Source organism: Pagrus major, chromosome 13 (assembly GCF_040436345.1).
Source record: "Pagrus major chromosome 13, Pma_NU_1.0".
Classification (NCBI taxonomy): Eukaryota; Metazoa; Chordata; class Actinopteri; order Spariformes; family Sparidae; genus Pagrus; species Pagrus major.
The window spans coordinates 16,310,391-16,323,498 of record NC_133227.1 but is presented as its reverse complement, the minus strand read 5'-3'; the positions used below and the strand labels follow the sequence as shown (position 1 = coordinate 16,323,498).

The 13,108-nt window shown below is 40.7% G+C and overlaps 3 protein-coding genes and 1 non-coding gene across 4 annotated transcripts; 1 reads left to right on the top strand and 3 right to left on the bottom strand.

Moving 5' to 3' along the window:
• Positions 1–646: 646 nt before the first annotated feature.
• On the bottom strand, positions 647–1,361 carry hist2h2l (histone 2, H2, like). The gene has a single exon (XM_073479383.1). The coding sequence runs from the start codon at positions 1,318–1,320 to the stop codon at positions 940–942; it is 381 nt and encodes a 126-aa protein (XP_073335484.1). The 5' UTR covers positions 1,321–1,361; the 3' UTR covers positions 647–939.
• A 209-nt stretch (positions 1,362–1,570) lies between these two features.
• On the top strand, positions 1,571–2,415 carry h2ax1 (H2A.X variant histone family member 1). The gene has a single exon (XM_073480032.1). It carries the CDS (start codon positions 1,644–1,646, stop codon positions 2,028–2,030), a length of 387 nt encoding a protein of 128 aa, XP_073336133.1. The 5' UTR covers positions 1,571–1,643; the 3' UTR covers positions 2,031–2,415.
• A 4,377-nt stretch (positions 2,416–6,792) lies between these two features.
• LOC141007097 (heat shock cognate 71 kDa protein-like) lies at positions 6,793–11,367 on the bottom strand. Its single transcript, XM_073479430.1, has 8 exons — positions 11,163–11,367; positions 10,765–10,970; positions 10,522–10,674; positions 9,881–10,436; positions 9,588–9,790; positions 9,189–9,387; positions 8,879–9,111; positions 6,793–6,990 (listed from the first exon to the last, which is right to left on the bottom strand). The coding sequence occupies exons 1-8, from the start codon at positions 11,365–11,367 to the stop codon at positions 6,793–6,795; spliced, it is 1,953 nt and encodes a 650-aa protein (XP_073335531.1).
• On the bottom strand, positions 9,454–9,546 carry LOC141007785 (small nucleolar RNA SNORD14). Its single transcript, XR_012180044.1, has one exon. It is a non-coding gene; the product is annotated as a small nucleolar RNA SNORD14 (small nucleolar RNA).
• Positions 11,368–13,108: the final 1,741 nt, after the last annotated feature.

Here is a 13,108-nt window from a genome sequence, read left to right as displayed (position 1 = left end):
TGTACGATTACTTTTTACCTCTTCAAGTTTGAATTGTAGTTATAACTATATAGCGCTGTAAATACAACTTTGTAGTTGTCCTTTTCACTTTCATCAGTTGGTCTGGGCTCAATAGAAGTCTTTGAGAGTGTGGGTTAGGAGCGCTTTTAAATTGGAAGATGGAAATACCGACTGGCAAGGGATGCACCATACATTTGAGAAGTAAGAAGACGTTTGAATTAGTTTGATAAACCATATTATCATGTTTAAAATATCAATTTACAGAAAAACGAGCATTAGCTTCCACACAGAAGCGTTGTAAAGCACACTGGACAAAATATTAGCTTTTGAGTTTATTTGGTAAACACTCAAATCATGAGAACTTGCCCCAAGATAAGCCTACATGCACCTGCACCATTTGTCCGTATTAACTCCACCTACCATCTGGGGTCGCTGTGTTCCAGCAGCTCCGGGAATATTATAGTTCTATAATATCTTTAGTTGATGAAACAAAAACATTATTACTCACCGTTATAGTCACAGCTCTCACAATCTTTGTTTTTTGTGCCAGTTCATACAATAGCATCTATTGTCATTTTATTAATGGCTTGTATATAGAAATATCATGTGCAAAGCAAAGAGACCTTCACAGTTTAAGAGCTCCAACTTACATTCATTCTGAATTTATTAAATTCATTACTTCCTAAAAATGTTACAGCTCAAAAAACAACAAAAGATTGAGTGTTAACACAATGGCAGGCCACAGTTTCTATGAATCAAGACATTCAACATAAGGCCTGGGTTAAATCGGCATTAATTCTCTTCAAAAACCGGTGATGGTGCAAAATCACAAATGCAGTTTTGGTAGGGAAACGCTTGGCACAGTGAAGGTGGTTTATACATTGTCTTGTTGGTGATTCGGTGACTGTCGTTCCCCTGGTGTGGAGCTTCTGTTCGCCTTTATTTGGAGCTGGTGTACTTGGTCACAGCCTTAGTGCCCTCGGACACGGCGTGCTTGGCCAGCTCGCCGGGCAGCAGCAGGCGGACAGCAGTCTGAATCTCCCTCGAGGTGATGGTGGATCTCTTGTTGTAGTGCGCCAGACGAGACGCTTCCCCAGCGATGCGCTCGAAGATGTCGTTGACAAACGAGTTCATGATGCCCATAGCCTTGGAAGATATCCCCGTGTCGGGGTGCACCTGCTTTAGTACCTTGTACACGTAAATAGCATAGCTTTCTTTTCTGGTCTTGCGGCGCTTTTTGTCTCCTTTCTTCTGGGTTTTGGTCACAGCCTTTTTTGAGCCTTTCTTAGGAGCAGGGACTGATTTTGCAGGATCAGGCATTTTCTCTTTCGTTTCGTCGACGTGACAACAAGCAGAGACGGCGCAGGACACCGCCCACTCGCGAGTCCCCCCTTTATAACGTGGCTGTGCAAATGTGTGTGTGCCATTCCTTCTCTGCGATTGGAGCACCGTTCACCAGAGGCCAGGCATTATGGGAAGACGCGCTGCACCATTGGCTTGTGTGTTCCAGTTTTAGTCGACCAATCGGAAAAGCCGTTGCGGTTTATATTCCTTTCCACACACAAATTACGTAAAGGTCTAATCTCTTCCATCCGCTGTCTGACAACGTTGCGTCTCGGTCAATAAACACAACTCTCACAACCATGTCTGGTAGAGGGAAAACCGGAGGCAAAGCCCGAGCAAAGGCCAAATCCCGCTCCTCCCGGGCCGGACTCCAGTTCCCGGTGGGCCGAGTCCACAGGCTACTACGCAAGGGCAACTACGCGGAGCGCGTCGGCGCTGGAGCTCCGGTGTATCTGGCGGCCGTGCTGGAGTATCTGACCGCTGAGATTCTGGAGCTGGCAGGCAACGCAGCAAGGGACAACAAGAAGACCAGGATCATCCCCCGGCATCTCCAGCTGGCCGTGCGCAACGACGAGGAGCTCAACAAGCTGCTGGGAGGAGTGACCATCGCTCAGGGAGGAGTGCTACCCAACATCCAGGCTGTCCTCCTCCCTAAGAAGACGGAGAAACCAGCGAAGAGCAAGTAAAATACTCTCCACAGGCCCGAAAAGAGCCGGGACAAAGGGCTCAGCCCGGAGCCAGCCAGTTTTTCATGTCGGTGTTCATTTTTTGGATAAGCAACTTTTCAAATGGGGGGTCGTGTTTCGTGTTTGTTTCTACAATGACAACATAAACTCGCTTTTCATCGGGACTATTTATAAACTGCTCAGTCGCCGCTGTTGGGTCGTTGGCTCTGGAAAATGGAGTCGCATTACGAAGGCTCGGGATGATGAAGGCTGTGAAAAAAGCATCACATGTTCATGTGGACCAATTCTGAAGTTGTTTTTAGTTGCTGCTACGAAACGTGCACATGTGTTATTGTTTCATGTTGTGTCAATAAATGTCCTGTCCTTTCGGCACAGGGCAAATCCATCTAGTCTGTATGTTTGTTGTTTTCATCCGGGGACCTGGCGCTCGGTCTTTGTGAGAGCAGAGGCACAGGGCGCATGTTTGAGCTGCAGCTGTGCTTTGTAAACTGGCGCAGTTTATGCATATTTGTAAGCAGTGATCCCTCTTAAATAACAATTACACATCAGGTTCAGTTCATCTTCAGGAGGGTTTAATTATTCACCTTCATGGATAAATTCTGAGTAACAGTTCAAGGAAATGATGAAAGTCCTTTTCTCAAGGTTTATACAGTTATGGCAGATATGTTATGATGCGTTGTTTGTAGCTCAATCACACAATCATCTTTGTTTTTTTCATTCACTGATTCCATTGAAGTTAGCAGTAGAAGCTAACTGCTAATTGATTAGATGATATTATTGGCCAGTAGTGGCCTTTTACAGATATAGCGGTAGCCTATCAGCATATTGTCTGAAATGTGCTGAGATTTTTTTTTTACAGAGCAAAATGCAGAAAAAGACACTTAGGGTAATTTATAAATATTACATTCCCAGTGTAGTTTACGGTTTTGGTGCACTGATATCATTTTGGACAATGAAGTTCATTGTTAAACTAAAATATCCTGCTTCCATTACAAATGTATCTTTCATGTGGTTGATAACCACATTTGAGGGATTGTTGCAAGTATGTGTATAAAGCATAAGTATATAGCTATATCGATATTCACTCTTCCCCCCTCCCCAATATTGGCATCAGCTGCAAAAGTTGAGTATCGGTACCTTCAGCATAATTGACCTAATGTATTTGTACTTACCATTTCAGGGTGATACTGTACACTTTATATTTAAGGTGAAAGTTACAACGTCATTTTCTATGGGAATTACATGCATGTGCCAGTAAAGTTCACGATACACTTTACAGGCTTTGGAAAGGTGACAGCGGTGGTATCTTTTGATTCCTGCCTTGTCTTCATTTGGTATTTGGCAGTGCTGGAAAGAGAGCTGAAAATATGTGTTGAAGTACTAGTACATTACTGAAATATTACTCAATTACAATTACAACGACTGGTATTAAAATAATAATTGCCTAAACTTAGAGTATTTGTTACTTTTTAACTTTTTTGATGTTTAATGCATAACTATACATAACTACTCAATAACTGGGATTAAATTAAAACAGTTTCTGTTTCTCCAAATCATCAGTCTAAATTAGTCACAACTTCTGTGCATGTTCTGCTCTGTGGTCATGGTCACCTCTCCAAACCTGGGCCTGCTGCAGAGGTGTTCTTTTCTGTCCATGTGTCAGGGATTTTATTGGCCTGTTTGGGATCGGATAGCCTAACTGGCCACAAAATTGCAGATGAAAGGTCTGGATATTGATTCAAAATGTACTCTGTACTCAATTATGACTTTAAAAGTAAATAAGTAATTTACATGGTGTATACTTAAGTACAAGTACAGTTACAGACTTGAAAAAAGCACACGTACTGCCCAATTAAGACTTAATTACAGTAATTCTAGTAGCTGTAATTGCTTACTTCCACCCCTGGTATTTTGAAAATATTTACATATTTCATCCAAATGGGTGATGGTGCAGGCTACACAGACCATTGGAAATTACAGCTTAAATTCTTAATACCATACCCTGATCGATGTTAAAACTACTACAGTCAGTGGAAAGACAGTTATGGGTTAACTATGGTGACAGTTGAGATATGAGACCACACAACTTGGTAATACCTACTAACAGCCTGTCTTTATGATGTTATAATGGACACAACTGCTAAATACTCAGGAACTACCAAAGTAGTAGGCCTATGTTAGCTTAATTTCCATTAAATTTCCAACCAAACATCTTTATTCTACATTCATTACACTCTTGTTATTATCCACTACTTGATTTTACTTTTGTTATTACTTAGCTATTTCTTCATATTACTATGTAATTAACGACCTGTAAACTAATGGGTTACCCATTTTTTTTGTCCTGTAACGTCTCTTCACTCCTCTGCCTGAGGATGATGAGCAGGGGCTGCTTTGGAAAGTCTCAGTGTTTTTTTTCTTTTATTTATCTCTTTTTTTTCTACACATCTTTTTTTTTTTTGAACATTCTGTTTATTGGATTTTTCCATATCCAAGACAAGTGTTTGAGTAACTCATTGTGAACATATTTTTCAACCCAAGCCCCCCTCCTGCTCCCTCCCCCCATTTCCCATTACTGGTATATATATCTACAGAGATATACTTAAAAACAAATTATAGTACAATAGGATCATAACATTAAAAGGGGGGGGGGGGGGAATAAAATAAAACACAATGAAAAATACATAGTGAAAATACATGGATAAATTGATAAAAGGAAAAGTCAAATAAAATATAAATAGTTCGATTTCTCTAGTCAGCAACTACGTCTAGTTTTGGTGTGATCCTTCAATCAACTATGTCCACTGTATTCAAATGTTCAATCAAATTACCCCATATTCCCTCAGATTTATCTGTCCTTTGTTTTAGATTTGTCTACACATCTTTACAGTAATGTTATAGAGCGATAGAGACAGTGAGACATCTCCCCAAAACTCAGCCACTGCGTCCGAAATTCCTCACCAACATGCTGTTTAGTTTACTAAAACAGTGTGTTTGTTAGTACGTCTGAAACCTTGGTATGTGAAACCAATAGCATGTGAACTGCACACTGTCTATGAGGACATATTACAGTACCAATTCTTTGATTCCCAAATCAATCTGATATAGCAAGCACTCAGCCCGTTAGCTCGATGCTAACATCTAATGGGAATTCTCAATAACGCGCTAACAGAGGTTAACGTTTTCTTCTGTGAAAAAAGTATATTTACAAACAATACTTTCTAATTCATATACTTTACATAAACCAGCAAGTCTTCTCATATTTACAGGCATATACAGAATTTCATATGCTTTGGAAACAAAATTATAACTGCTGACTTCACATTGTTGACTCAATCTGCTGCTGTAGCACTGAAACACTGAGCCGTTACAGCAAGCTCTAGGGGTCAAAACACAAACTCAAAATCGGTTTAAAATACAGCCCCCACTAGTGGAGACGGTGCTTGCCAGGAGAGGGCAGCACATATACATCTTTATGTTTTCTATTATATTTATTCTTATAGCACTAGGTTAATGAGCAGGAACAGCTAAGTTCCAGTTTAATTCAAAAAGTGTTTTATTTTACAGATTTATATGCAATATAGCCAGATGCTACTAAAATAAAACTTAGAAAGACTGACTGACATGTGATGTGCATTGTTACTGGAAATATGACTCATGATATTTTGTATCGAGAGGTGAATGATTTAACTGGTTAGTACTCAAATGACATTTTTTGTTATTACAGAGAGAGTAAAGTAGCGAAAAAAAGGTACCATTGGGTACCGGTATCAGAACGTTAACCAAACCTACAGATGGGTGCTTAGTCAATGTCATAACAACCAGATATTTTTTTCTCGATCAGTTTATTTATGCCTTGTGTGATCTACATGTCCATGTTAATCTTAAAATATATGTGCAGAACAGAAATTGATAAATGTCGTTCCACGCCCAGTTTTTCTTCTGGTTGTTCTTATATGAGGCTAGCGCCGTTCACATGGGCGGCAACCGCTTCTTAGACCAACCACCGTTGTTGAAACCACTTCGCCTCTGCCGCCCTGACCTCATTGAAATGACTGGAGGCAGCGAGTTGAATTCCCAACATGTTCACAACAAATTTTAGAGGTGCAATTGGTAAGAATTGGCCAGCTGTCGAATCACACTCCATTAAACAATTAGGGGGCAGCATATCACCGGAATAACTTCAGACTAGCTGCTGATATCTATGAAGTTCAGTTAACCTTTTAGCTAGTCATATTAGCCAACTCTCCCCTAACTGGAAGCTCGGAGCACCAGAGAAGTGTTGGTTTTGTTTACTATCGAACTATCACCTCATGAGGTACAAAATGGATAGGGACTAGCTGGTTAGCATGCTAACTTCAACAGATATCTCTGCAACATAGTAAATACACATCTTTGACATAATGTCAAAACAGTTTTTTCTCACATTCTTTTGGTTAATTTAGTTCATTGTTTAATGTCTTAATCTAAAATTCCTACATATTGCAGCTTTAAATCCACTGGATAATTATGTGTGTTCAATACATGAGCACAAAGCAACATGAAATGTTAAAAACCACAACTTTTAAGACCCATGATTTAGTCATAATTTAATGTTCTGGGCTAAAACATGACACAGAATGCACAGACAGTGTTTTCTTCACATTCTTCATTTGTTCACACAGAAACATAATTTATCATTAGTCTGACTTTATGTTAAAGTTCTTTGGGAATGTTCATGGTCATTTAGTAATCAGGGGTATGGATGAGCCAGGCAAAATGATTAATCAACTTCCTCGATGGTTGGTCCAGAGGATCCTCCACTGGTGGGAGCAGCACCAGCTCTAGGGAAGCTGCCTGGCATTCCACTGGGCATTCCTCCTGGCATGCCACCAGCATTCTGGTACAGCTTAGTGATGATAGGGTTACACACCTTTTCCAGTTCCTGTTGCTGGTCTTCATATTCATCCTTCTCTGCAGTCTAGTGCAAAGAAATCAAATCACATTCAGTAGTTCACATTACTTGACAGAACAGTTTAATGGTTTAGTTTAAGCTGGTATTGTTGCAACATAGATAAGGATAATGTAGCCCTACAAAACACCAGTGGCTACACATGAAATCACCATTCTCCGAGAACATGAATTAAATATCTACAATATATGACTTAGCAGATGTCTAAACCTCCTACATCCTAGACCCACTTGACTGCTTATTTCCTATTATTATCCTCTTACATGTTGAAAACATCTGGGTAACACTTTATACCATATAGTTAATAAATGGTTTATATAAAATGTAGAGTTAATTAAACTTTAGTTAATAGTTATTTCACAAAGTAGGAAATGCTTTATAAACCATTTATTAAGCAATTGTAAAGGTTTGTAAACATCAGCTGCAACTTTAAAATGGCCATCCAAATAATGTTTATAGATGAACAAGACAGTATTTACCATTTACAAAGTATTGTCAACATCAGTTGCGAACAGTGAAATAACCATTAACTAAAGCTTAATTAACAAGAATTTAATAAATGCCACTTATATGGTTAAAGTGTTCTCAACATCTGAGTCTGAGTTAACAGTTACTGTAATGATAAGCTGCCACCTATTTGTTAGGAGTAAAAATTTGGCAGACGGCCAGAAGTGAAAATCCACACATACATTTACCTATGGGATGTGACAACTGACATTTCTTTGCTAACTAAGCAGCCAATCATGTCGCCACCCCTCCTGTCAGAGAAGCTACATGACCTCTGACATGTGATCTGCTGTTACTTAAATAAAATGGAATGGGCCTAGATTTAAGACAGGGGATAAATAGGTTAATGCTATAGCTCTGGATTTACAGAGTTCTACTAGAACATTGTTATTAACTATGAAATTTGGATTGTTGGAACCACAACAGCTTCACATTTTACTACTATTCCCAGTTTGTTGATTGCATGTATTTTAGGGGTTAGCTTGTCTGCTAATAGACTAATATAGTTTAATATATTGACCTTATACTATACTAATGGAGGCAGACGGACGCCATGCTAGAAGTTCCACATGGACGTCATACAGATGCAAATCCACACGTATCTTAATCAGACACTTCTCCAGACGTGGACATATTTCAAGTGCAAATCCACAGGTACATTTACCACAAGCAAAATCACAGATAAGCTCCATCATTCACTACGTCTGCGTGATCACACGTCGGCTACATCACCGTGATGTATGATGTATGACATCTCCATGACCATGCTTGTACTTTCCATCAACACCATGTAATTTGTTGCTGAACGTATTGTCGTTAGTTCTCCGCTCAGTTAGCTCTGTAATCCACATATCTGCAACATATCACACCCCATATTTACCACATGCAAAGTCACAGATAAGCTTGATCATTCGCTACATCTGTGTTGACAGTGAGCGTATGTCTGGTACGTCACCGTGACGTATGACGTATGACATATGACATCGCAGTGACCACACTTGTACTCTCCATCAACACCATGGAATTTTTGACCTGAAGTTGGCAAACGCATTACCGTTAGTTCTCCGCTCAGTTAGCTCTGTAATCCAGATGTCTTTCAGATAATACATTCTATAACCTGAGCTGCAGTTAGCAGCTACAGTTAGCATTTACTGTAATGATATGCTGCCACCTATTTGTTAGAAGTACAAATTTGGCAGATGGACAGCTCTTACATATTACTCCATTAAAGCATATATATTTATTATTTGTTATCTCTAAATTAAATTAGCAGACAGGAATAGCCATGCTGATAAGCCAGTGGGGTCACAGAAAATTGGAAGGGAAAACATCATATGTTGTTCATATTTCTAAACCTATGTTGCTTTGATAAATCAACTCGTATTCTAACCTGGTTCTTGTCAAGCCAGCTGATGACTTTGTTGCACTTGTCCAAAATCTTCTGCTTGTCGTCATCACTGATTTTGCAAGCAAGTTTTTCATCCTCCACAGTAGACTTCATGTTGAAAGCATACGACTCCAGGCCATTCTTAGCAGACACCTTGTCACGCTGGACATCGTCTTCAGCCTTGTACTTCTCAGCTTCCTGAACCATGCGTTCAATGTCCTCCTTACTGAGACGACCTAGCAGCAAATTGCAAAGTCAGAAACTGACAGTACATCTGAGATACTGCTCATATTCAACAACAAAAAATACTCACCCTTGTCATTGGTGATAGTGATCTTGTTCTCCTTGCCAGTGCTCTTGTCTACAGCAGAGACATTCATAATGCCATTGGCATCAATGTCAAATGTCACCTCGATCTGGGGAACACCACGAGGAGCAGGAGGGATGCCTGTCAGCTCAAACTTGCCCAGCAGGTTGTTGTCTCTGGTCATAGCACGCTCTCCCTCATAGACCTGTTGGAAGTATGCACGGTTAGCAGAAAATTGACACAATTTGTCCACAGTTCTGCCAACTTTATTTCGCTCAGACATCCAAGGAAGGTCGTGGCCATCTTTGGTCTTGCAACCTCTGGTGGAAACTACGAATGGCAGGAATAAGCGTCATCACTGCGAAACAGACAGGACAGACAGAATTGGCATGATGCAGTGCTTACCTGGATGAGCACACCAGGCTGGTTGTCAGAGTAGGTGGTGAAGGTCTGGGTCTGCTTGGTAGGAATGGTGGTGTTACGTTTGATAAGGACAGTCATGACACCTCCAGCGGTCTCAATACCCAGGGACAGAGGGGTGACGTCCAGAAGCAGCAAGTCCTGCACATTCTCAGACTTGTCACCAGACAGGATGGCCGCCTGGACAGCTGTAAAAACAAGTCATGAGTTGAAACTCAGGTTTAGGTCATATAATGAAGGGAATAAAATGTGCGCATCATCTAGCTGAAGACACTTACCAGCTCCGTAGGCCACAGCTTCATCTGGATTGATGCTCTTGTTGAGCTCCTTTCCATTGAAGAAATCCTGGAGCAGCTTCTGGATCTTGGGGATTCGGGTGGAGCCACCGACCAACACGATGTCATGGATCAGCCCTTTATCCATCTTGGCGTCACGGAGAGACTTCTCCACGGGGTCCAAGGTGCCACGGAAGAGGTCAGCATTGAGCTCTTCAAAGCGAGCCCTGGTGATTGAGGTGTAGAAGTCTACTCCCTCATACAGAGAGTCGATTTCAATGCTGGCCTGGGTGCTGGAAGACAGGGTGCGCTTTGCCCTCTCACAGGCGGTGCGCAGACGACGGACAGCTCTCTTGTTGTCGCTGATGTCCTTCTTGTACTTGCGCTTGAACTCTGCGATGAAGTGGTTGACCATGCGGTTGTCGAAATCTTCCCCACCAAGATGGGTATCTCCAGCAGTGGACTTGACCTCAAAAATACCATCCTCAATGGTCAAGATGGACACGTCGAAGGTGCCTCCACCAAGATCGAAGATGAGAACGTTCCTTTCAGACCCAACCTGGGATAGAAAAAAAGTTTGAGCACAGTTGTACATGCATGGTTGGTCATAAATCATGGCACATCTACTATGACCTGATTCTCACCTTCTTGTCCAAGCCATAAGCAATAGCTGCTGCCGTGGGCTCATTAATTATTCTTAACACATTCAGACCAGAGATAGTTCCAGCATCCTTGGTTGCTTGACGTTGAGAGTCATTAAAGTATGCAGGTACTGTGATAACAGCATTCGAGACAGACTGAAAAAATGAAGGGAGTGATTTGAAGTACACTGTGGCATTTGCCTACTGTGAATAGTTGCTCAACATGTTAATATTTTGTAAACTTACCTTCCCAAGGTATGCTTCAGCAATCTCTTTCATCTTTGTCAGCACCATGGAGGAGATCTCTTCTGGGTAGAAGGTTTTGGTTTCACCTTTGTATTCAACCTCCACTTTGGGGCGTCCACTATCACTGATTATATTGAATGGCCAGTGCTTCATGTCAGACTGAACAACTGGATCCTCAAATCGTCTACCAATCAAACGTTTAGCATCTGCAATCCGCAGGAAAAATGGAAGAAATATATGTTTTGATGTTCATTCAGATACTTCTAGTTGATTTAAATGTGTCACATCTTGACAATAATTAATGTATTAATTCTGTGATCTGGCAGTCACATCACAAGATCATTAGAATAAAATAGTATTTCATAACATAATATCACTTCAAGCTGCTGTAATCTCACCGAAAACTGTGTTGGTTGGGTTCATGGCAACCTGATTCTTGGCTGCGTCTCCAATCAGCCGCTCACTATCTGTGAAGGCCACATAGCTGGGTGTGGTCCTGTTGCCCTGGTCATTGGCAATGATTTCCACTTTGCCATGCTGGAACACACCAACACAGGAGTAGGTGGTCCCCAGATCAATACCAACTGCTGTCCCCTTGGACATGATTGCTCTGAGAAAGTAAAACAATTCATTGTTAATGTTATTCCAACAGGGGGCAATCACACTCAATGATCAGTGAAGTCTATCTGTATGTAACATGTTAAGAAATTTCAGTCTAAGTCATACCTTAGTAGAATGGTGTATGATTAATGAGATATCCCCTGAAACATTGTGATCAGTTAAACACAATCATTGTGAGTATGTCATTTGATAACATTCATGTGGGCCTTAGGAAGCACAAACTCTGCCTATTTTTTTCTTTAACCCTGACTATGATGGCCTTTGCAACCTGTCAATTGACGGCTGTAGTGTAGTGTAATAGAATAGTCTAGTGTCAGGCACAGATCTGATGTCAGTGGAAGGCAGCCATCTTAGTCTGTAGAAACACTATATATCCTGAACTAAGACAGTTTGGAGTATGGGTCTAGGCAACTAATTAAAAAGTCAGTTTGAAAGTCTTTGTTCTCATCCATCAGTGGGAATCCTAGCAAAACTTCTCATGCATTCTTCACTCAGTTGATAAAGCAGATTTTTGTACAGAGCAGGATAGTTAATGTATAAAGCATTTTTTTTTACAGCATCACACTTGAATGCTCAAACTGCTGGGACCCCCCCCCCCCCCCCCCCCCCCGCCTGTGACTGCAGGACAAAGTTCCCCTGCTGCAGTATCCAGCTGATCCCACATCTTTGCGTCTCTGAGTTGTATGGATGGTGAGACTGACACCCTGAGCCAAGAATTCTCAAAGTCATGCCACTGCAGTCAGTTTATTAATGCTTTAAATACATATTTTCACTTTTATAATTTTTGTGAGCAGATAACATCACAACAATGAAGTAGGCAAATACAGATACAGTAAATACATAATCACACTATATGTGTCCTAACGAACATTATAGTGATAGAAAGGAAGTATAACTTTAATAATGTCACTATAAACTCTCTTTAGTACCACTGACAACTTATAGTACCATAAAATGTGTAGTCAGATTTATTTCACAGTAAGAAGCATAACTGCACATCAGCACTGACTGGGAACAATATGAGCAGTCCTACTGAGAGATACACTCATCCTACCTGGATGATGCTGTGGCTCCGGACAGCTGCAGTCTGACTCCCCTCTCCACCAGATGAACACAAACAGAGGATGCTGGCCTGACTGCTTCTGTACAAGCTTCCCAGTGGTCTGTTAGCCAATCAGCTTGCAGAAAAGCAGTGAGCTTCCAGGACATTCTGTATGAGCCTTCACGTTCCCTTTGAGCTGTTGTCCTCTGATTGGCTAAATCCTGGACAGCTGTAAAATGCTCAGAATCAAGACAAAGTAGAGACAGAAACAGCTGGGGAAAGTTCTAGGGCTTTCCTTAGTGTAGGTGTTGTGGTCAGAGGTACAAGTTAAGTCTCCCAGAGAGATAATAACTACCACTGTTTAATCTGACCCCAACTTCACAAGTAAAGCAGCAGCTGCACAGTGCTGCTGCATTAGCATAATTATATAACACATTGTAGTCCTTTTCATCTATTACAAGCATAGACACTGTAAGCATATCATTTGATTTAATTACATAATACTACATTTTAACTGACAGAGAAACTTGAATCTATCTAAAATGAATTAATCAGATGTGTATTTTGCCTAAAATTAAACATATACATTGGTTTAAGAATATTTGGTTTCCAAATGTAGTTATAAATGTAGTTTCCAAAGTTTCCTGTATAATTTATTCATGATTTGTGTTTTTGATAAAT